General features: G+C 40.1%; 1 protein-coding gene across 1 annotated transcript in view; it reads left to right on the top strand.

The window, feature by feature from the left end:
• The first annotated feature begins 11,931 nt into the window (after nucleotides 1-11,931).
• kirrel3b (kirre like nephrin family adhesion molecule 3b) overlaps nucleotides 11,932-25,804 on the top strand; it is a 146,067-nt gene continuing 132,194 nt past the window's right edge. Inside the window, exons 1-2 of the mRNA XM_029516668.1 lie at nucleotides 11,932-12,191; nucleotides 12,299-12,366. Coding sequence (XP_029372528.1) covers nucleotides 11,932-12,191; nucleotides 12,299-12,366 — 328 coding nt within the window. The remainder of the gene's footprint in view (nucleotides 12,192-12,298; nucleotides 12,367-25,804) is intronic.

Raw genomic sequence — 25,804 nt, 5'->3', positions numbered from 1 at the left:
AACCTGAAACCATTTAAACATATATAGTTGGAAGCACTTTGTTAAGGATGTAATGAATATTGGTAACGACTGTATATTTATCAGCAGTATCTGTTTAGCGATGAGGTCCAGATGCTGCGCTCTGCGGTTTCTTCTCGTCTTCGTGGGCAGATTAGCAAACAACGTGTCTCTACGTGTTGAAAAAATGGCTTTGAGTCTGGACAAATATGGCTTCACACTTAACAGCTGCTCTGATTCTCTTCTGTTCGCAGCCAGTCAACAGGACAAAGACGGGTGTCACAAATGAAGATGAGGACTCACACACAGCCCAGTTCTGTCACTCAAAATTACTTTCCCTTTGTTCCATAATACTTCACTGTACTAACTCTTATAATATGGAACTTTGCAGAACACCGACATTTGGCTTTAACTTTCTAATGGTCTTGGAAAAGGTTAATTGAGTGAATAGTCTTGCCTGGTTTCAGAGTAAATACATAATAGTTTTATTAAAGTTGAATTGTTGGCTTATTTATCCAAAATATTGCAAAAGTACGTATAACAGCATGTAGACGACAAGCTAATCATGGAGTTTTTCTTTTTCACTGTCGACAGACGTTAGGTAATTTCGACAAATCTGCGGTTGTCTGATTACACTGTCATAACGCTGTGCCTATGTAATGTGGTTACCTGGGTCCTCAATGACATTACACTGAGGAGAACTGAACGGGATAGATGAGGGCCCCAGTGAGGGGGCATGGCAATTGAGGAAAGAGCTGAACGAAATTAGAGGGCACATAAAGTGCTTCCGACACCAGTGAATCCGTTTTCCTCAGCAATTACAGCAAGATAGCTTTTATTTCATCTATGTTGGGGGCTGAGGAGTGTGTGTGTGTGTGGTGTGGTCGGGGACATATCATTATAACTGTCACCAAATACAAGCAAAATCTACAGCCTAGAGGTTTCTGAGGATATTTTAATGGCCTGCCTTGTCCTGTACATGCCTCACAATCTGATTATTAGTATTGGAGGACAAGAGGCTAATTGAAGTGTCACTCAGCGCTTAAGTGTCTCTCTTTTTCCCCTTTACGTTTTCAGAGAGGGGAATCATCTTTTTGAATAAGTCATCTGCACTTGAAATATAGTGATGGCCATTGATCATTTCCTAAAGGCACACTTGGAAAAAAAAAAAGTGGAACAGAGGGAACAAGCATAATGAATGAGGAAGCTGGTAAATTTACTGTATGTGCATGCATGTTTTTATTGCAATCCTGCATTTAGACCTTTTACTGAAATCTTCTATGAAGAGGAGCTATTAAAAAATGAGCTTGTAACCTCAGTGAAGCATAAACTAATCACCGGTCTGCGGAGACTTTTCCCGTAGGTCACACAGATCTCTTCAACACTGCCCCTTTGATAGAGAACAGTGCCTACGTCGTCTTGTATCACACCAATGTTACTGAGTGGTTTGGTTTTTTTAAGGACAATGACATAGCAGGAATAAAAAAAATCTGTGTAAACTGTTTGTATTGTAGCATTTTATTCAGTTTCTGACACTAATCAACACTCTCCACATCAGGTCAGTGTAACAGTCTCTGGGCCGTTAATCAACACTGTAGCACAACAGCAGTGTCAAATGAAAACAGGCTGACCCACATAAATCTCTCATTGAACGAAAATAGCCCCATTAACGCCCATAGGACTTGCATGAAGAGAAAGTAACTGATTAAAACTTAATGCTTCAGCTGCTGTACCAACACAGACAATGATATTATTCCTATTGTGATTATTTTACACTGCATTGACATCATTTTTGTATTTACCTTAAAGCTGTATATCATTTTCATTCCAAGTAATGATGTTAGGTGTAATTAATGTGAAGCGTTGAAGCAGTTCAGCCTACTGAACATTTCATCTTGTGCAAATGGAAAGTTTTTTATGTCCTTCCATGATTATTACACAGAGGGACTGATATCCAAACATCAGACAAACTAATTACATAAAGGCATAAACAGGAATGAACACTGCTAACAGGCCACTGCATCCTCTTCCTCTCTGTTAATTCCCTCCCCTTAGTGCCACAAAGTACCTAGCTAAACACCAGCAATTTCGCTGTTGCCTTTTCTTAACTCTTGCATATTTTATAACGGCATTAAGGCATCATATTAGTTTTAGAGCATGCTTTATTGCAGCTGGTTGAGGAAGTCGGCTGCAGGCTTACTCTCTGTGCTGTGCTGCAAACAGTACGCATTATCACTCCACATTGCTTACACACTGTCTGAACAATGTCTGCTGCTGTAGTTAACAATTTTCTTGCAAGAATTATTAGTTACTTTTGAAAGACTGCATGTCTGTTTGCATACTGAAGGCAAAAATGTGCTCTAGGAGTTCCATAGCTGGACATGCTGTATGATTATTAGCATAAAACGTCATGCTTCTCATCACCATGAAATGAAAGAGTTTTGTAATTCATTATTTGAAAGAAGGTAAACAGTGTGTGGATCTATAGATAGCACCAGACTGCCTTCTCCTTATACTTTATATATTTTAATCTCCTTGGCAGGAAATCTTCACACTGGGAAGTAGTACAGACAAAAGATAGATTTACTGGAAAAAGAGGTTAAGGTGTAACACAAACACCATCTAACAGGATTCTCCACAGCTGCCAAAGAAACCTTTGGCAACCTTCAAACTGGAGGGAAGGCTTTTACTTTGACTGCATGATTAACCTTTTGCAGCCTTACCGAAGACTTAATCCAAACAATGAGAGCAGTTAAGTTTAAAAGCAGATATTCAGTACATGGCAGCATGTTGAGTGTGCACAACGTGGTACATAACACATATTTTCCATATTGCACATGTAAACTACTAAACAAGAAGTAATATAACACCCTTTGTAAGGGGCATTTTTCTGTTTAATTAGAACAGGGCTACATGCCTTCTTAATGACGTTGGCAATTTTTGAGAATATTAGATGTTTTTTGTGTCCAGCTCAATTCACTGTTTTTTGGTTTCAGTTTCAGGAAAGCCACACTTAGTATTCTTTTTTTAAACATACCAAACTTTAGCTGTATATAGACTTCCATTAAATACATTAGCACAGCCGTTGAGCGGTGGTTAGTGCAATTGTGTCACAGCAATAATGTTCTGGTTTGCTCGTGGGCCTTCCTGTTTGGAGTTTGCATGTTCTCCCAGTGTCTCCCTGTGACCCCCACCACCCCCCCCATGAATATAGATTTAGGATGGATGGATGTTTAATGGGAAAAATTCACAAGTTTATGATTCACTGAAATTGTGAACACTTCATTACACATCATGCACACTCATTCACTACCCCTCAGATTGTCTGGGTGCATGTAAATCTTAGATTTACAAACTTGGAATGGGCCACTTAAAAATTTTGAGAAAGCCACATTTTCTAGCTGATTTACAACGTGGATACTGTTGCATTTAAACAGCTCATCAGGATATCATTGTTTTGCAGCTTCATCCACAGTTTTAGTCACATAGGAATTTTGTTTTAAAACAAAACAAGACAAGACGTAATTATCATTCATATGAGTTTGGCACTGATGAATACGAACTAACCACTTTGATCTGTGTAAAAGTGAGTACATATTTTTCTTGCTTGGAAAGCAACCTCCAAGTCTCCCCAGTCGCTGACTGGTTACCATTAGCCTTTTAATTGGTGTTTTTGAAATCCACTGCTCTAGTGTTGTCATAGTGTGGTGCATGGTTTATGTGCTTACCAGTGCAGCTGATTAATATATCAGTGTATGTTACGGCACTAATTACTGCAAGATTAAACATTAAAAGCATTGTATTGTGTAGTATTGTGGAGATTTTCTTATTTTGCAATGGTTTGTCCATCCCCCTACAAGAAAGTATTGGCTCAATTTAATGTTGGATCAGCTTTCTATCTATGAGGCGTACACATCTGCAAGCATTGTGTGTGAATGGTGCTAATTGGCCACAGCAAGAACTGCTGAAAACCCAACTACTGAACAACTATTGAGCACAGAGACCCCCCCAGAATGCCAGCTGGTGTGTAATTTAAACTGCTCTGTTGTTGATTAAGCACACACAATGCTTTGTTTTTGTAGTCTATAAAAGAAAAAGTAAAACCCTCTTCATCTAATATAAAAGTAATAAAAAGTTAATCTATTATACACCTATTATTAAATTTTAATGACTATAAACAGAATACAAATAAACAAGCGAACTTTGCGAACTTTGAATGATATCTACACAAATAGACGTTACGCTAATTGCAAAATGGCATTCAAAACAGTTACAACTATAATCCAATATAACAAAAGAAAAAAAAAGTTTTAGGAATGTACCTTTTGCAAACGGAACACACCTGATGACGGTAATTTACCTGGAAAGTGCAATATTAGTTGTGTTATTGTGGCTCTCCATTGAGCCACAAGGCTTAATGTAATGAGAATCATATTGAAAACCTGTGTACTACAGTCTGAAGTGCATTAAGAGGTAGCACATTATTTTCTTGTGGGTTTTGTCTTTCCTCAACACTAATTTGTTTGTGATGCAAAGGTTCAGCTTTGGGCGTCTGGGATGCTCAGATTTTTTAGAATTTTCAATTAAGACCGCTGGCAAAACATTTACAGTAGGCTAGCTGAATATTATTAGTGTAGGCCATTAATAAGCCTGAATCAGCATATTTTAGCATGTTTTCTTTTTGCACATCAGCATTTTAAGCATTTTATGATGTTATGCTATGCTGCTATCTCTGGGCAGACTAACGTATCCTCTGCTGAGATCCATCCCTTGCAGATGTATCCTTGAGCATTGCACATGTCTCTGTGCAACAAAAATAATGATGCTAAGCAGTTTTACTAACGTAAAAAATTTTATTCAACAATTCTACAAAAACCATGTAAGGGCTTAAATTCATACAATTTATATTCATAAAGCATTTTGTTCTTTGTCTTTTAAAGTGACTGTTCTCTTTCCTCAGTCTTGATTGTCAGGCACTTAAACTGGGGTTCATGAAGCCACACTGGTCTCCCACAGTTGACGTCCAGAAATTTCGTGCAGCTAATTTTTTCCTTTGTTCTTCTGAGTTAACATATGAAGCGTTCTCATCAAGCATTGAATTCATAGTTCAACACAAGGCTTTTGTTGACCATACATGATGGTGGGAAACAGAGGCAGCAACGGATAATGCATATGAAATGTACATGCAGCTGTTAGAGCTGTCACTTTTCTTCCTATCAAGAGAGCTTTATTTATGCGAAGACCCCATGACAAGTTTTCTTGAGGTCGCACTGCTGACCATTGCCCTTCACTTGTCTCCAGTTGAGCATTGCAAACAAATCCATACTACTCCTTTGCATGCCATGTAAAAGACAACTAATTTCCATGGTACAATTAAGACGAAATACCAATGGCAGAGAGTCAAATGACCCAGCCGCCCTGAAGTAATGTGAACTACAGAGTCAGAGAGAATCTCAAGGCTTAGGCAGACTCTAACTTTTGAAAGCTTCAGAAAAAAAATCAAGTAAAAAAAAAAGAAAAAGAAAAAAGAATCAATTAATCCATCTTCATCCTCAGCTTGTGGAGCCAATCCCAGCTCACACTGGGTGAGGGCGGGGTCACCCTGGACAGGTCACCAGTCCATCACAGGGCCAACATACAGAGACAGACAGAGACCAACAACCACTCACACTCATCCACACAGAAAGGCCCCAGGATTGGGGGCCGAACCCACGACCTTCTTATTGTGGGGCAACAGCTCTAATCACTATGCCGTCATGCTGCCCTAAAAAAAGAATTAATTAGAATAGTTAATTAATTTTTTTTGGAAAAACAGGACATGTTTGCAAAAATGCATCAGACAGACTTTGATGTGAACAGACTTGTCAACTGTGAAGATTCACAGTCGGGGGTCTACTCTATGTTTCTGATCATCTCTCGTCATTCACACCTACTTTCTTAACCTTACTCTTGAACCTTGCTCTGGTTCTTATTGAGCTCTTCATGTGCAGCTTGAGTTTCATTTCATTTTACAGCATAATTACATCCTAGGTTTCTATCAGCCAAGTAAGCTGAGTGCTATCTCAAGGAGAGGAGTGCAGGTGAGACATCAGTAAGAACAAATAATTCTAACAAAGTGGTGTCTGAGATTATGCATTAAGTTGCAATCAATTGGTCTTTTTGTTGTTGTTGTTGTTTTTTTACAGTATAAGTCAGTTGGATGTGAATGATCAGTAAAAAGTATTTAGGAAGATATATAATTTGGGAATGTAAACATAAATGATAAACTAATTGTTTGATTGAGCTAAAAAAAAAATCATAACAACTGTCAGCTTTGTTTTCCAGTCCATGTTTAACGAAATGCTAACCAAACGGGTCTGTCGGCTCCATCCTGTTCCTCAAAGTAAATGTCTTTGCCCTTAAAAGATCTCTGGATTAAAAAAGGGGATGTCGTCATTCTTCCAGCCTTCCTCCAACACCTCACCATATTCTTTAATTCCATTCATTTAGCTCCGCTGCTCTGCCACTTTGCAGACATGATTAGAATGAGAATCTGAGGCACTGGGGATACAGAGATGGAGCATCTCGGGGGAATCATATGACTGACAAAGATTGAGCGCATGTCCTTCCTTGAAAGACACCTGGCTGATTTGTTAATTTCAAAATACAAATTGATGGTAACACACACATAACATCCACATGCACGCTGGGATGCACACATATCCACAGATAGCAGTGTTTCAGACCTTTCGCTATCTCAACAGCGGATATGCAGGCCCAAGAGAAATAAACAGATGTGTCACTTTCTATTTAGCTCAAAAACAGAGTGCCCGTCCATCATCATAATATGTCACTCTTTGAGTATCAGGATAAGACTTTGCACTTCATCCTGTGTCGAAATGACGAGGAGGCAAAATATTTTATGGGTTGGTGGAATGAAAAAGGCAAGCAGCACAGCTTCAACTCACCTTATTTCTTGATGGCAGCTGTAGTATTACAAAACTCACAGCCTGTGTATTAATTTAAGTACAATATGTTGGAGTATGTGTGTTTTTCTGCCACTTATTGCATTTTCTTTCATCTGTTCCACTTGTCTGAGTTTAAGAATGCTTCTCAATCTCTTCTGCTAATTTTTAAGCTTTTGGGTTTCAAAGGTCACTTTGTAGCCCAACCTAATTAATTAAATTAGTTTGGCGCTGCTGTTCTGCCGTGTTGTGCAAGATGTCCTCCTTGAACTTTGAAAGGCAGGCATGAGAAAGTACTGGATAAATAAGATTTATTGCCATTTCTCAGCTGAAAAGAAACAGCTGGCTTCCCTGAAAATCCTGTCTTGAAAGTCAGTGTAACATGAAGAGCAGGGCTTTATCCCAGTGCTAAAACGCACAAGCTTAACTCAGTTTATAATACACATACATGTCTTCCTTGCTCAGTTTCATTAAATGATATGGCTTTGCTTGGATGCTTTAGTTTAGTGTTTATGAAATGTAGTTGTGCCACATGACCAGAACTAAACTAAAATCACCATCTGTCATTGACATGAATAAAACCCAGGTTCTTGTGTAACAATCCTGCATTTTGTAAACCTGGCTCAACTGGCTCCACTTTCTACTACAGTGTAGTTGAAATAAAATGTCCTGGAGACAGATTTTGTTATTGAGGTAGTCATGAAACCTTTAAAGGGGAACTACACCAAAACGTACACATCAAAGTTGGTTTTTGGGTCTTTTTCAACTGCTGCATAGGTGAAAAAAGGTTGTACAAGGAGGGTGCTTCAGGAAATTTGATGAATTGCCTGAAGTGAGCATCAGTTGGATCTGAAGACTACAAGTTTGACAAGGAAGATAAATTCCTGCAATATAAAAGATAATACTTCTGGCTCTCTGTTTTTATTTTTAACTGTCCATCTTCAGTTTGACTGTGTAATACAAATACTCCATTGATTATACAGTTCAGGACTCTTGGATGGAAAGGTCACTTTCTCCAAAAGAGAATTTCATTTTCTTCAAAGGAATAGTGCTTGGGAATATATATTATTTTTCATCAAACCAGTTGAGCTCAGCAGTGATGATCACCAGTGAATCCACAAGCGGACCAAGTTTGAATCTGCTTCACGTGTTTTTGGTATAGGATGATAGGAAATGAATGCATATTATAAAATACTGATGGAATATAATATTAACACTGATCATTGATGTGAGCAATATCCTTGCAGTAAAAGTTTTCCTTGTGGATACATGTAAGACACACAAAGTATGTCATATGAATAATTTGTTTCGTACAGTATGCCCTTGAACTAACTTTAATAACACATCGCTATTGTAGAGATGGTCTGCAGTTAACAGTATTGGTGATTTACAAGAAGCTCTGGCTGATAAATGCTATGTGTTCATTTTGTTTTAGCTCACTTCCACTTTCTCCTGAGCATGTCCTTTTGACTGGATTATGGTCGTGGCTGGTATAAAGTGGCTCTTAAACCCAGAGAAGAAGAGCTCCCTGTCTCCCAAGTCATTTAAGATTATGCCCCCTGTGGGTGCAATGTGGGTTTAACAGTGTATGAGTGTTATACTAGACCCCACATCTTCTAATGTTTCCCTCCTGCCTGTGTAAGGACATTATACTGCAAACCATATTCTGGATTTTGGAATTTGTAGGCTCCAGGCCGGATCAGGGGTTTAGATGAGATGAGAGGTCACTTAATGCTTAATGCTTAAGTGTTTATTACCAATGAACCGTTAATACAGATAGAAATAATCAAAAGATTATCATCCTCAAATGTGTCAAGATATTTAAGATATTTAAAACAAATGTCATCTAGGTTAAGTTTTTTTTTTTGTTTGTTTGTTTGTTTGGATAAAGGATCTTGGTTTTTGAATGTGAACATTTGTATTCCTCTATACCTCATTTACTCTCATTGTTCACTCCTGAAGCACAAAAGGTCCATTGTTATGCTTTACCCCTACTCATCATGTTCTTAGTCAGAATGCAAATCTGGTATCCTCTGGTTCAGCCACAGAGGGCTTGTTTTGCTGTGTAGCTGTTAGTTGCACTGATGAAAAGACCACCTGTCATACTCTGGCCCTTTGATTAGTTAGGAGGTCAAAGAGGTGGATTAAACTGATATGAAGCAGCCTAGTCCCGTGTGTGGTGCTTACTATGTCATCATCAGAACTTCGAGGTCGTGGAACAGGACATTACTTTGCATCTTAGATTGATAAAATGTATTTCCCTGAAGTCCAGATTTTAATATCAATCATTATTTGTAGATAAGATAGATATAATGTTTGATTTAAAAAAAAAAAAAAAAGTCAAAAGAGAACTAGATGTACTATTTGTTAGAGAAAATGTTTTGCCACTGATTTAAAACGCTTTAATGGCTCCAGATTAGATGAGCTAATGGCAATAAACCCAATTTATATATATTTAAAAAAATTGAGTAATAGCTTTGGTTATGTGAAAACGTGTTGGTCGAAGTGATGATCCTGCATCCTCCTCAGCATTTCAAAGCATTTCAGCTTTCTTCTGTAAGTCAAATCCTGCCATGATGATGTTTAGCAGATACTTTTACCATAGAAACATGCTAATTTGTCGAACAAATTAAAATTTTTTGCACGTTGAAGATGGCACATGAACAATTTGGCAACCACAAAAGTGATTGTAGCTCTCCCTGAGAGGGGCCAGTGATGGCAATCCATTTAAATGGTTTCAAGATATTACACTCAAAACCAAAAAATGTGAACCTCTTGGCGGAATGGGGGAATTTAGCAGCATTTAGTGGATGTTTGTGAAAAAATATTGTTTATCCAGCTGGCACATGTGAGGACATTTCAGTGGCTAAATTAAAAAATTTCACTTGCTGGTGGTGGAAGTTAAAACAGTCAGTCAACAAACGAAATCAATAAACTGGGTCTGGTTAAAGAAATGGATTGGATTGAGGTGGGGGGGGGGGGGTTCAATTTGGGATTAAGATTTGGATCTCCCCAAAATAAGTAAAAACAACTTTTTGAAATGAAACGTTCGTATATGTTCCATTTTCTATAACAAATTAAAGCAAAAAAAAAAAAATATATATATATATAAAACATTTTTTCTACATTAAAAATTGGAGCAATCTGACAATGCGATTTAAAACACCCCTGAATTGGATCGTACCATTTCTCACGTCGGCGGTTCATTTGGCCCACCTGAAGATGGCTGCAGGTGAAGTGAGCGCCGGTCAGTTCAGCTGTTTAGCTTCAGTAAACTTCGTAATTTCACCTCATAAGAGTCCAGAATACTGAAACAATAATGCCACCCTGTTGGGGTTGTGGTCCAGTTTGGATGTGAGTTTTAGCTGCATCGTTTCAGTTCCGGTGTGTTTTCCTTCCGATGTGAAACTTTTATCAAAACACTCGGACTCTGGATGTGGATACGTTTTCATTTCAATACAGACTTTATTATACAGTTTTAATTATTTCCTTTATAGCTGCGGTGGTTTAGTCTTTTACCTTTAATTATCTTTATCTTTATCAGTGTTCACACAGAATGAGGAGATTTAACCTGTTGGGCCAACTTATTAATTGAATTGAATTAAATTGAATTTAAACATATGTGCACTTTAGGCAAGGTGATTGTTTTCAGAGTGGAAAATATTTCAACAAGCTTGCACTTGACTTGAATATTTATATTTTTTGCAACTTTGTACATCTGCACTACTTCATATCAGATAAATACATTATTCTATTTACTTCACTACATTTACTCAAATCTGCTCTGTACTGAGTTTCTTTCATTCACCCTAAGAGAAAAAAGTGATCATGTATTATTTCCAGTTTGAATACAGTTATAAGGTTTAGTCACAATCACTCGTCCAACAACAGTATCCAAACCATAATAGTTGTTGACATACTGTGTATGGACTCACAATCTAATATCGCATTCAGCACAGTCTAGCAAAAAAAAATCAATACTCTCAAGAGATTTAGAAACTTTAAGAACTATTGCTATTTGCACTTAATTCACACCTACAAAGATAGTTGTAGTCATATTTAAATAATGGATTAAATTCAGTAACTTTAACAATCCAAATTTTTGTCCAAGTAGAAATACATGATACATGTGCGATATTTACTTTTTCAACAGGCAGAGATGTGGAAATTACTGCTTTTTTGGGGGATTTCTTTTTCCCTAACAGTAGAATGAGTTTGCTGTAAAAACACATTTAAGGCCCTCCGGTGTGCTTGGCCCTTGATTTACCTGGAACATAAAAGAAGCAAGAAATGCCCCTTTTAAATATTTAACAAGCACAACCTGGAAAACTTGTTAGTAAGCATGAAGTGCATTTTGGTATTTTATGAAGTCTTGCATCATGGCTCTTTGGGTGAGTGACTATGAATATAATTCACCCTCGTGAAAATTGAAAACTAATGAATACTACAGCTTTGGTCTTGAATGCTAATGTTATCTTAATACATTCTCAGGGAAAGCATCTCGTAGAATCCAAAATTCAGTGCCCCCCATGGAGTCAAAAAAAAAAAAAAAAAAAAATAGGCCGGGGTCGTAGCTGGGAGGATGGGTGAAACTGCACCTTTTGTTTAGCTGCATGTCTGTGTTATTTGTAGCTATAGAGGCCAAGTTGCTCCTATTCTCATTATAATTGAAACGGCACCCTCTTTTTTTTTTTTTTTTTTTTTTTTTTCCCATGGTAGCTTTCATTCTCGGAGTGAGGACCGAGTCTCCCAGCCTCACACTCAGCTACAGCCACCCAGACAGCCAGGCTGAGAGGCAAAGAGAGAGAGAGAGAGAGAGGTGGAGGAGGGAGGAGTCTAGTTAAGGAGCTCTATCTCCCCGACTGTGTCTGCTCTCTGTGAGTGGTTGAGCAAGTGAGAGAGAGAGAGAGAGAGAGAGAGAGAGAGAGTGCATGAGAGAGAAAGAGAAGAGGGGGGGCAGCTAAGTAACGACTGAAGAGACTGAGAATGGATGGGCAACGAGAAACCGTGCGAGCAAGAGAAAAAGAGTGAGCGTGTGAACGGTCAGGCTCAGCAGCGGAGAGACAAAGTCTACAAGCTCACATCAACAAGAGAGCGTGAGGCGTGTGAGGCAGAGCTGATCGCGGGCAACTCTGAAGAGTGGCACAGAGGAAAGAGACGCAAAGAAGAACAAGAAGAAGCGCAGGAAGAGAAGGACCAGAGACAGACTACCAGCCTTCCACTGGTAAAGGGAGACACCACTGAGGGACTGTAGCATCCGTCCCCCCCACCAGCAGCACAGAGGACCACTGTCTCATCTCGTGCATATGTTTGTGCCTGCCAACTTCAATTTCACACTCGCCCACTGTTTTTTGTAGGTTTTGCCCTCTCCAATCCCCAGTCATGATCCCTTGGGTCCTTCTGCTCCTGTGGATCTCCGGACACGGTAAGTTTTCCAGATTAGGTTGCTTATTCATCACATCTTATGTGCTTGTAATTGCTATGCTACTTGCTGGCTGGGAACCGTGTCTCCGAAGTCATCTCTTGCTTTAATGTCTGAGCTTGTGCTACCATCTGTGTTTTTTACTGCTTATAATATGGCACTCCCACGTGCACTGTTATGTCTGACACAGATGAGAAAAGGAAGAAATTAGAGGAAAGAGTCAGTGCATCTGTCCTCAGGTTAATCTTTAGTTGTACCCTGCACTTTTCACTCTGTAGTTTTTCATTGCTTTCAAACCAGACATGTTGCATACTTATTTTGTGGGTTTTATATTCCTGTCACAGGGAAACACAAACAAAGCCCTCTAACCCTACTCTAGTTCAGGCAAGCATTCATTCCCGAGTCACATTGTTATGAACTGACAGCCATTCCCCGCTGAGTTCCACAACGGGAGGTCTGGTTAAAAGAAAGGAGGGAGAGAGAAAAAGTTAATGTTGAAATGGTTCAGTGGGCAGACTCATGAGTATAGTGTGGCAGGTCCAGTCATGTGGACAGTATCTTCTGTTGTTATTTTCATTCCTAGAGAGTCTGCTTGTGGACAGAATGAGGATGGATTAGTTGTTTCCCCAGCTTGCCACCAGGTGGTTGTCTTTGGAAAACAATAGAAGTGAGTAGTAAGTATAGCAGATCGCTACCTCTCCGGTGCCTGTTTGACATAAAGGCGCAATGAGTGCTGAATCAGTCAGCGGATGTTTGTCATGCCTAGTCCCTAGTGAGTTCCCTGGGTTAAGGTCCGCAGGGGCCAGGGTCAATGACAGAGCCACCGCCTCTTTTCAAAGTGTGACCCAGTCACACTGGACTACATTCTAAGGAGGGCACTGGCTGGCTGAATGAATAGTCGTGTCTGTGTGCCTCTTTCTCTCTGTGTGTGTGTGTGTGTGTGTGTGTGTGTGTGTGTGTCAGTCTGTGTGTGTGTGTCAGTCTGTGTCAGTCTGTGTGTGTGTGTGTGTGTCAGTCTGTGCTAGTTTCCCAGGGGAGTTGTAACCTTTATGATATGGCACAGAAAAGGTTAAACCCAGTTTTCTCCAATCAAAGATCTCAGTCTGTTGACACATCGCCTTAGAATTGTCAGCACGTCAGTAAGACGCTGATAACACAGCGGCAACAAATGAAACTTGGTAAACGGGATTGTTTTCTGCTGCACTGAATTCAGCTGTTCCACATGTTGATTTATAGCTGATAACAGCCAGAAAAGTAAAGGGGGAAAAAACATTAATCATCAAATACTACAATTTAGTGTGGTAGTACTTTCCTGCTGACTAATTTTTCCTGTAGCGAATAGATAGAAAATAATGATATCGGGACAGACCCATTTGCACCTGACTCCAGTGATGAAGCTTATAATTCCCTCTCAGCATCGCCTGTGCTGTAACGTGTGGATCTCTCCCAGAGAGGCTGTGAGCTGTACCGTCTCTTTTCTTTGCCTGTGACCTGGGACGCCGACCGTCTGTGTGTGTGGTGACTCCAGAGAGTGGGCAGAGTCAGGGCAGGGTTAAATGGATGAACATCTTCAGATGCCGTAACTGTTCGTAATGTTGCTGCTTCGCTGTATCACGTTCCCCTGATCACGTATTTGTGTACCATCTGTGCTTATTGTGATGCTGAACTACATGATCAGCCTCTTCTCCACTTTAGTCAGCATCTGCTGAGTTTCCTATCCACAACTGACTGCACTGTGTATCTGTACTGCACTATAATTTGATTTATTGTAACTTGAGTAATATCCTGGTTGAATTGAAGGTTATTGATGTGCAGCAGACTTTGCTTTGGACTTTTACTCTGTAAACATTGTATTTTCATTCACTGACATCACAGGCTTAGCTCCAGTTCTGGGAACCACATATTTCAGGTTGTACCAGCTGGAATGGGGTGATTGCTTCAACTGGAATGAGATGGGATTGCTGTGCATTTCAGCACAGTTGGTTATTACCATAATATAAAATACTGCCTCCTTCTGCCAGGTAAACAGGGGATAACAACCTACCTTCTCTATGCATGCCTCTAGGGGGGAAAAACTACTTCCCTGTAGCTTACTGTTGTTATACAAATTACGGCTCTGTTTATGTGCCGAGCCGGTGTCAGCAGAAAGCTGCAGAAAACAATTTCGTTTTTATGAACAAGGGGACAGAAGGGAGTTGTGGCCTTAGCAGTCATATACTTACACACAGTTATCCTGAGAGAGTGCGAGAAAGCAGGGGAGCATGAAAATGCAAGAATGAGCAAGAGAGAAGCAGAGAGGAAGAGCCGGTACATATGCAGAGGCGCTGAGCTTTTTTTTTTTTTTTTCTTCTCTCAACTTTCAGAAATAAATGGTTGATTGTCAGCGAGATGCAGAGGGAGAGGGAGAATAAGGAGGGAAAGCTGTTGCGAGATGCTCTCCATCCTGGCTGTGCTGTTATCGCATCTAGGGCACCTTTTCTTTTCCCTTCACCTCTCACGACAGTGACAGATGACACAGCACCAGTCAGGAGGATTTGGGAGACATTCTCTAGGAACATATTCACCTCAGGCCAAACTTGTCCAGGACATTGTCCATCTGCTCGCAACACCTCCTACTATCCAATCTATACAGTCTCCAATAGCTCTGACATTCTTCAATCAGCTCCTGCTCTCTCTGTTTCACTTCTTACCTTGCAGTGGCACATTTCTCCCTCCCTTTTCTGACTTACTGTCCCTCCTTTCCTCCCTGTCTGTATCTCTCTCTGTTTTTTTTTTTGTTTTTTTTTTGGTGTGTTTTTCTCTCTTTTGCAGGGAGATGCAGTGTGATTGAACAGCCTACCCTATGTCAGTATTTGAGTGCATGATGTTACCAGTGGAGGAAGGACAGTTTAAGAATAGTCTTATACTGGATGTGCTAGACTGATGAAAATGTGCTAGAAAAAAAATCACCCATAGGGAATGTTAAGTGTATGGGCTCAGTCCCACTCTCTGTGCCGCTTTTCTCTGCCTTTCTTCTGCTGAGTGACACCTTGTGAAATTAATAGGCAAACTGTCTGGGTTCTTGTTTCACATTCTCAGGGAAATTAAATCTATCTGAGAAATGCCTAACTCAATGTTTACCCACTAGGGGCAGTGCTGCTGCACAGGAATAAAATCCCAATCTTCTTTTAAAAATCTCCTGCCCCCCCCCCCCATTCGACTTCATTAACACCCACTCCCTCATATATCTCATGTCAGAACTACCGATTTCACCACCCAGCCAGACTAAGCTGTTCCTTAGCCCTGGAAAGCATGTCTTAGTACCCCCAGCAGTCCCTATTTCATTTACTGCTGTCTATTAACTGCTGTCTGACGACTCTAAATCCGCTTTTCATGGGCGGCAAGCTTTGATACATATTTCTCAACCAAAGTATAATTAAATGTCTTTCCAATGTCATGTTTGGATCTTTGGATTTTTTTATGGATGGCAAAATCATTCTCGTTTTTCCAAAGGAGGGGAAAAAATAGAAAGAAATACAGGCCTTGTACAACACTGCTCAAACAGAAATACCAATTTTCAGTCTCATTATTATGAATACTTATTTGTAAGCAAGACTCACAGCTGTCTAATTTGTGGATTATAACCCTAATAACTCCGTGATAATTAATTGATTTATCCTCATTCTATCGGTATGCCAAAACAATGTAGCATTTTTACTACATGTTATTGTAAGCTCTGTTGCTCCTGTAGTCATAAATTCAGCACAAGTTTAATGACTAACACCAGAAACACAATTTGTTGTGAGTCTGTATTCCAATGGGAATCTGGTACAGAATAATTAATATGTATTTCAGAGTCACCGTACATGACAGCTTGCTTGAGTAATACTAAACCCAGTCAAGATCGTGACATGCAAAGTGAGTGACAGATGATGTCATCAATTCATGATGGGTCCTGGTGGCATGCAGTTTGTTTTCTTGTTTGTGCTGCATGTCCCATCAAGGCTAGCCAGCTTAAGTCACCTCAGCTGCTTTGACCTCTGCTCATTTCTGTGCCACAATAGATTAAGACCATTGCAATCCCTCTGAGCCGAGTGCCCTGTTGGATATTTATGGTAATAAGTAAACATATGAATAAATAATCTAAGAGGCTGGTGCTGGGCAGCTGGAACTTGTGAGTCCCAGTATTTGTCAGTGCTTGTGGCATTAAAAAGAGATGCTACTTCCAAGAAGAATCTGTTTTGGATGGGACTTGTATTTGAATGATGCCATGTACCCAAAAAATAAATAGTTTGGTCTGACTGTTCAAACACTGGATGGATAAATAAATATATTAATCAATCACTAAATGAAGAGGTGAAGATGGTGTTTCGCTGTTAGATATGTTCTTGTTAAGAACTCGTTAAGTACAGTACACAGAGTGACTGCAGTTTGGATGTAAGCCTCATTTCAAGCCTTTTAGGATTCAGGTCAGCCAGGCAAAGGAATATGATTAGTTTGGAGACTTCTTGGAAAGCTAGGCAATGATCTGCTTCCTCTCATGCAGTCAGTCAGTCAGTCGGTCTGCCAGGCAACAAAAATCAAGCAGTTTACTGCTGGGCTTCATTATCCACCCAGAAAACCCTTCTCCCAGCCCCAACAGTTTACTTTAGCACCAACCAATCAACCTCCTCTAGCCCCCCCCTCCTCCCCCCCCGGAGACTACGCTGCTGGATCTCATTCCTCGGGGATGAATTTATCCAGATTGGAGCACTCAGCAAAAGGGCATTATCCAGGATTACATGTCTGTTGGGCGGCAGTGTTAAGTAATTCAACCAGATGCTGTTGTGATCATTGGGTCACCTGTGAAGGCAGGGTTAGCAGCTGCACTTCTTCATTCAGCTCCTCTTTGTCACACCTTCATCACTCCGAGATGTTTTCCTCGAGCAGCACCAGAAAGATGGTCAGAGAAGCGGGCACAATGAGGGACACACAAAAAGCTACGTTCAAAATTGCTGTTAAATCTATGGGTGTCTGCGGAAGCTGTATCTAGCCCTAGGATTTGATTTAGTGACAGATTATAGGACGGATTAATGGCTTCAAATTGCAGTTTAATGCACAGGAAACAACAGGCCATGTTTTCAGGCTAAAGCAACTAAGGGTGGCTCCTCTGGGCTGTGTGTTCAGTTGTGGGGGTGTTTTAAGTAGAGCAGTGGTGCGTTATAGTCTATTTGTTCCTTGGAGAGGACAAAGAATTGCTAAAACTATTTTGAAAGGAAAATGTTGGCGCTTTTTAGCTTGTCTCTTTCTGTGATAATCTTGTCTCTACCTTGCTGTGGTTCTGATAGACTTTTTTTCTCTAGCTTGCCACTGGGATTTGTGATTGCTTGTGGAACACAGGTTTTCTACAATGTAACGAGAAAAAAGTTTATTCTTCATCAAAACCCTGCTTTTCAATTCTTGGTATTAATAAGCTTTTTGTTAAAGACATTTACACTGGGAAAATTTTGAACTCAAATGTTCATTTTGTCTCACATTCAGTTTTCAAACACTTCTCGACTACACTTTTGTACACCAACAAAATGAAAGCTCTCACCACTGGGATGGGTGATTTTTATTTTTTTTTTTCCCTTTTTATACACTTCTGCCTGTCGAAGGAATGAGACTTCACTGAGTTAAGAAGAAGGCACCCAGACATATTCAGTACACACAAAGAACATGCACAAGTAAATGTTTCTGCTGAGTTAGGTGTGTGTTTGACGAAGTATAGGTTAATGTGCACAGTTGACATGGCTGAGATTGGTTCAACGGCTGTCATGGAAACCAGTTAGGGAAACAAACACATGTTCCAATGTGCCAACAAAAGAATGGTGAAATAAATGATTCTATGTTCTTCACCACCTCTAATACAGTGTGTATGTAAACGAAGTTTGATGTTACAGTTTTAATGGGGAGGTTAAGCGGATGCAAATGAGGTTTCACTAACCTAACCAAATTATTCAGGAGCTTAGTCACATTGAATTTGTTGAAAATATTCTTTATGCTTAAACTTGACTTCTGGGTCAGTGTAGATTTAAGTGAAGTTTAAGGTTAAATTTTTATATATATATACAGTATATGTATATACATGATCAGACTTGTTGCCTTAGCTCACTAGTATGCAGAATCCATGCCTGCTTTTGAAAATACAGCCAGTTGCTCATGTTGTTACATTTCCTTAGAGGCTGAGACATGTTCAGTAATATATATGCGGCTTAGGCAGTGAGATGTTAGGACTTAGAGAAACCTTAAGGCCATGTCAGACAGACTTAAGTGTACATGGAAAAAATGTTTATTTATAAATTGACTGGATTGGGCAGATCTGTGGCAATAAACGTGAGTGAATCACATACAAGCCTAGTTGCAGTAGGGTGGTGCAGCGGTGCCATGCGTTTTTCTCACTATAGCTGGAAACATTTGTGAGTAAACCAGCCAGGCAGTGCATTGGGATGATTGTGAAAGGCTGTGTTAGCAAAGAGCCTAGAAGATGTATGTGGTGCTTCAGCAGAGGAGGCACTTGAGGAATAGGGTTGCCGATCTGATAACGACTTTCTTAGTGTTTGGTGGGAAGTTTCTGGCACAGCTCAATATTACACCTGGATGAACTCACCCTTCTCTCCACTCCCCCTGTTTTTTTTCTCATCTCTTTCTCTGCTTCCCCCTGTCCCACCGTTCTCATGATTCATAATAATGGATTCAGGGAAGGGGTTTTATACTGCACACTTCACATGCTTTCTGTGTGTGTGTGTGCGCGCGTGCATGCATATACCTATCCATGTGGTGAAGTGTTCATTTACTACTGTGCCACGACAATTACATCTGCAAGCCTTGAATGGCACTATAAATGCAAATCAACGTTTTAACTTGTACTAGCAGAATCTGGGGTCGAAGAAGCTTCTTGCCTGTAGTTGAATACTTGATTGGACGTGTCCACCGCTCGTCACAAGTGCTGTGAATGTTTTGAAAACAACATTGCAATGGATATAATATACAGTACTTTAAAGATTTGCGAGCAAACTTGAAACTGCTTTTGATATTGTTTAAAACAATTGTAATGGCAAACCATATTTAGTAGGCAGATACATTCTGATGGTTCAAATGGTACCAGACAGTGAGAGGCATGGCTTTCTGAAAGGCTATTCTGGCAAAGATACTAAAATATGTTTTATTCAGCAAAGGACATCAAACACAATATTAGTGCAAACTTGCTCCTCATCCAAGCCAAAACTTTTGAAAGCTGCCAAGGGGGATGAGCTTCGAGTATAAAAAATGTCTAATGCTGCCACCCTCCCCCAACAGGGTGGCAGCATTTTTTTTTTTTTTTAAACCAGATGCCAAATGAGGCTTTGAGCCACCTGCCTGTCCCACGAAGACAATTAAGCAATTGGGAAGAAAGGGGCATTCACTGGTGGGGTTTGCAGTGTTAGCATAACAGCCAGAAACTGCCCTGCTTACCACTCCTCCCCCACAAAACACTCTTTCAGCACCGCTAATGTTGGCACTGTGCCGACTTCTTTCGCTCCTATTTGTGCATTTGTTGAAGGAAACGCAAGAGCAGTTGACACCAGTCTAAGGAAACCTGTGACATGGGTTGGCTCTTCGTTTGCATGTTGATAGAAAATCCCTCAATTGGTCTCCTGACGAATTCAGTGTGAGGCCTCTGTTTTGTTTACGTGAATGAGCTTCGTTTGGCAGAACCTTCATAAGGAAAGGCAGGCATTCAGAAACACAAACACCGATACATACTATACACTCACTTGCATTTCCAGTGTGCAGTCTGCCAAAGCAATAATAGATGAGGAAACCCTTGAGTATGTGATCTCTGGGTCCTGAACAGTATTGCTTGGTTCTACAACATGCTATAAACAAAGGCTTGTATTGATCTCTATGCATTAATACATCCTAATATAAGAAAATAGCAATATTGATCCCTAGGCCTATGCTTCTGATGTTTCTTTAATATGGTACTGCTGGGATTCAAGCAATAATAATGTGGAGTCACAAGCAGGATCAGCTAAAGGCAATACCTAAACATATTTAACTTTGCTGGGTCTCTGCCACATTGCACCTGTTAATGCCTGAGCACTTCTTCCATCTTAAGTGTTGTCTTTATCAGCTGGGCTCCTCAAGTGGACATCACAAACCTGACTGAGCAAACAAAGCGATTTATTGTATGATTAATTTCTTAGTGACAACTATAATAGTCACTTTGCTGATTTGGAGGTTGAAGAGCTCTTATCATGCTCTTTGATTTTTATTTTATTTTATCAAGTGCAATTTAATATTGTGGAGGCTGGCCAGGGCACGCAAAAAAAATGCTAATGCAGATCGAGAAGTTTAAATGATTTGTTATCCTTTCGAATCTGTTGGCAGGGGTTTCAATCTGGCTGGCGTCCTGGGGGAATTCACAGTGGTCATTGCTCAATGCCTGGGGGACATTAGTGCAAATCACAAAGGAGCACAGAAGTCATTTCACTTTTCTACTTTCCTTTGGCCACTGCCCAATGCTAAATGGCAGCGTACTGGCTCCCAATACTGGGCAGGGCAAACCTTTTGCCTCTCTCCATCTCTAACCTTTTAAACCTCATTTAATCAAATCAAAATACCACAGTGCAGATCCATTTGAGACAACCTGAAGACAAACAGCTGAAGAGAAAGCGAAAGGCCTTGGGTGAACTTAGGGCAGGGCCATCTATTACTTCCTGTGCGATGAAGAGCAGAGGGAAACAGAAAATGCCTGCAGTCCACGATGATGTACAGACTTCACATCAGAGATTGGATTAGAGCACGAGAGAGAACAGTAAAAGCCATGTGCAGTTTATTGAAGTCTCATCTAGAGTGATAATGTTACTAGAGAAAGGCCCACGCAATGATGACAGACTGTAAAGAAGTAACATCAGGTGGGATGGGGATGGTAGATGAGCAGGTCCACCATGGTCAACTCTTCTTCTTTTAAGAGCAGGAAGTAGGACCAGAGGATAGTTACTATAAAATGGACTATCAATTGCTAGCACCAAGGTTACCCTGCAGTGTTATCATCACAGGTATATCTAGCTTGGAGAGGCTTACTGCTCAAGTTCACAGCAATTTAGGCCCCATTTCATCAGTGATACCCATGAGGCATTTTGGGAAAGATGGTAGCAGTGTTATTCCTGAAATGCGTAGTCTCCCTGAAAGCACCGATCTCTGCAGTGGTTCAGATCATGATGTATGAATGTTATGTTTGACCAACGCTTCTCTTTGTATGTAACATTTTTTTTCTAAGTGGTTTGTTGAGTTCAGTGGCCACTGTTGAATTCACAAAAATCGAGTGAGCAACAAGATGAAAATATAAAGTCAGACTACTTCATTGCATCATCTAAGGGAAGCGTAGTGGATTTTAGGTAAAAGTCCTGTTCTCATTTTCTCAGGATGACTATGGGATTTTCTCCCCGCTGAAAGGCGGCGATGCTATCTAAAAGCCGAAGGATGATTGTAATGACAACACATTGCCTTCTAAGGTAAACAAATATGTCTACTGCTTTTCAAAGGAAGTGAGGGGAAAATTAAGAACAACAAAGACAGAAAAAGAAAGAGAGAAAGAAATCTCAAAGGAAGAGACCATTCGTCACAAATTAAAACATATCTGTGTCTTGCAGCCCTAATCCTTAATACCAGTGTATTTGCTGTTGAGTGCATGTGCAAACAAGCACAAATGTGATTATTCCTGGCTTTCATTGTATGTTAATTTTATTACTTCACATTGTTTGAATATCTTCCACAAAACAGCTTTGGTTCAAACTACCTCTAAATGGTTTTTCAAAGGACTCTGTGTTGCTCGATTTAAGCTGAGCTTTAAGAGAGTAACGTGAAATTTATATTATCATTATTATAATTGTGAAAAATATGCTTGTGTGACTTCCATTGTACTTTTCTCTGTGATCTGGTTGGGAAAAGTCAGTGCTTCTGTCCCAAAGCTGTGTGACACTGGCACAATGGGACATTAAAAATGCAGAAGGGCCTCTAAAGATGATCGTGGCAGCACACAGTGGGACATTCAGAGAAGTCACCAAGCCCCCACATCACCTCTAGTGCATGGCCCCTGAACTTTCTCCAGGTTATGAGCTTAAATTATTAACTAGGCTTTCATTAAAAAAATGTGATTTGCTCAGATCCAGCTGTACGAACTCCAACAGTCTCATTTGAAACCTCTATCTCATGAATTTATGTTAGCTCTCCTGCAGCTTAAAGAGTCTCATCCTAATGTGCTCCACACTGAGTGGAAAGTTAATGGCTTTGAGTCCACTGTCAGTCTTCATCTGCTTTACTTTGTTTGGTATTTCTCCTCTTTTCTGTGCCTTGAGATGTGTAAAATCACTTGAAGCACTAATGGATGAATGAATGAATATAGCAAAAATTGACAGCTATAGTATGTTGAAAGCACTAAGATTCATCAATATGAAATGCACTTAAATATAGAACCAGTGATATGTATGCTCCCTGGCATTAGCTGAAGGACAACCCTTAAAAGAGAGCACAGTGTGAGTCTATGGATTGGTTTTGTTGTTTACTCCAGTGCAGACATCTTTTAGCTTCTCCCTCAGCTCTGATCCTTTTGATCATCACCTCCGTATTGGATATAAAATGGAGAATGAACAGCTCTGGAATACAAGTGACTTTCAGAGTTCTGTGACTCTTTGAAGGCTGCCAAACAAGTGTCTTTCATCCCCCCCCCCCAAAAAAAAACAAACAACCCAGCAGCCACCTTGTACAAAAGGAGAACAGGACAAAAAATGATAGAAAAAGGCAGTATCCAGGCTTGGAAATGAAAAAGCAAAGATTGTTGGGCCAATTTGTGATTGCATTTCCTCGAAGGTCTCATGTGGGGCAAATTACTTGTATTTCATACAACACTGATAACAGGGCATCTGTCAAACATTGAAAATGAACAACAAAAAAGAAATAAAGTTTCACTCCATTTTTAAATGCTTAGTATACAATTTGCTTCTTGAAAATTCAGGCTAATTCTTTCCTTAATGAAGTGACATACACAAAGTGTATTGGTGCTTAAATTAGGTACAACAGGCAACACTAACATGCTGAAGTCAACATCAAGTTGATTTCAGCAACCATGGTCCTGATCATTAGTATGGTGAGAGGAAAGAGTCAAATTAAGAAAAGTAAGTTCTGCCGTGTACTACGCAACGATGGAACAAAAAAAGAAAGAACTTCTAGAATTTGTTATCTTTGAATTAATGATGGAATAGAGGCACGGATGCTCCCCCACTGAGACATGAACCAGATTTCAACCCAGAGCTCCCTGGAGGTGAGGGCCAGCATCTCTCTGACAGGACATCTGGTCCCTGAGCATAGCCACCAGGGGTTTGATGTTGCCACCTTAATTGTAATGTCTCCCTCTTCCTCCCTCGAAAAATCTAGGGCAGCTTTGCATAAAAGAGGAGAAAGGGGGGACCATTTGTCGGGCAGTGTCAGCATGCCATATCATTTAAGCTGACAGTCCTAATAAGTTACAGCAACAGATCGCTGTGAACAAACAAAGCCTAATGGAAATAAAGTGAGAATTATCAGCCAAGAAATAACAGTAAAAAGAATGAAATGAGTGTGAAGAGATTGGATGAAAGGATGTCAGACCTACATAACACAGGCATTAAATGGGCAAATTGTCACTTTGAGAGATAGGAAATGTTTCGTTCTCATCATTGCCTCTGTTGAAAATAGAGAATAATGAGAGAATCTTTGAACAGACCTAACACGTCCTTTATCTGACTCCTAAAATCTCTCCCTGCCATTTGCTTTTCTTCTCCTTTTCTCCTTGTTTTGCCTTCCAGAAAAAATAGAAATGCAGATTTTTATGCTTTATAGGATCCTTGCTCCATCAATTCAGCCAAGGCGGAGAAAGCCTGGAAGCCAGTGTTGTTAAGATGCTTGGGCATGTGGAAGGGAGTGATGGGAGATGGGAGGAGGTGAAATGGTATGTCAGGGGAAACATTTGTCAGGTGCTATCAGTATTGGTGCTGTCCATCAAGAGACCTTGGAAACAAAAAGAGGTCAGTGAGGATCCAAATGAACCAATCCAATTTTAGTCTTTTGGTCTTGGGTTAAAGAAAGAAAATCAAATGCTGGAAGGAGTATACCCTGCTGAAATATATAAAGCAGAAGATCCCTGAAAATACAAAACAACCTCTTAACGCTTTAACACAGAAGATTCCTATTGTCCACTCACAGGACTTTCTGCTTAGAAAGTTTCCTGTGAGTGGTTTTGCCCATTTTTCTAGAACACTTAGAACCTTGAATATCCAGTTTACAGAATGTCAAAAGAATGTATTAAAGGTTTACAACGAAGGAACGTGTTGACAGCGCCAGTGGAAATACCATCATGACCCTATATTGGCTGTGAAGTGCAATTTCCCAGTTTTCAGAAGTCCCTGGAATTTTTCCAATTGAGCAAACATTTGGGAACTTACGGTAATTCAAGTGTGGTGGCCGCCGGCGACAATGCTTGGTTTAGGTTTAAGAGCATGAACTGCCAAGTGCACAGCATATATTTTTAAGATCAGAGAGAATTAAAAGTTTCCACCTTCTTGAAGTGAGCACTGACTCACTGAAGACCTTACAGGAATCAGAATCTGACTCATGGGTGAATCATTTCTGCTCAATATATTAAGGGTTAAGCTAGTTGAAGCAGTCTTAGGTGGCTGTAATGACTTGGCACCATGGGGCTTTGTGGTTGCAAAGGTTTCACAAGCTTTCTTTTTTCATCTTCCATCAATGATCTATATGAGGTGAAAATCTTCAGCTATTTCTGTGCCTCTTTTGTTTTTGTCTACAGTTGCTGATTTCATTGTTAAATTTTCATATGTCTGTCTGTGTCCATGTGTATATATGTATTGTACGTATACGTATTGTATATACACGTGCAAAAAAACAACAAAACATTGCACATTTATTTTTTTTAAAAAGAAAAAGCCTTTCTGCCAAATTTAATCAACTCCCAGAAGATGACAGAGGGAGGTAAGGCGAATGCCATTTGGCTTTTCCAGAAAATAAAAATCTTTTTTAGTTCTCAGATTAAGTGGAGTGGCTGAAGATGCCATGGAGGTGCTTTTGTGTTGCTGAATTAAGTAGTGAAGCATCTGAGCCCTGCGGGTAGGTTCTTATCCAGAGGCTGAAGTTTTCTCTAGCCCACTTTCTTAGCTTGAATGTATTGGACACGAGCCAAGGTTAGCCGGCACCATGGCTGTACAATCCCATTGCTTTTATAATGAGCTCTGAAAAATAACTCATGAGGTCAGACACTGTGAGACTATGATGGAAACTAATTGAAAATTTCACTCAATAACAATAAACCAATAAGCAGAACTGCCACCCCTTCATGCATAGGAGCTGTTTGAGTAAGCACTTAAACTGGAACGAGGACGGTGTAACGGGGAGAGGGGTGTGAGAA

Source organism: Echeneis naucrates, chromosome 13, assembly GCF_900963305.1.
Source record: "Echeneis naucrates chromosome 13, fEcheNa1.1, whole genome shotgun sequence".
NCBI classification, from domain to species: domain Eukaryota; kingdom Metazoa; phylum Chordata; class Actinopteri; order Carangiformes; family Echeneidae; genus Echeneis; species Echeneis naucrates.
This window is presented reverse-complemented; position numbering and strand designations above follow the sequence as displayed.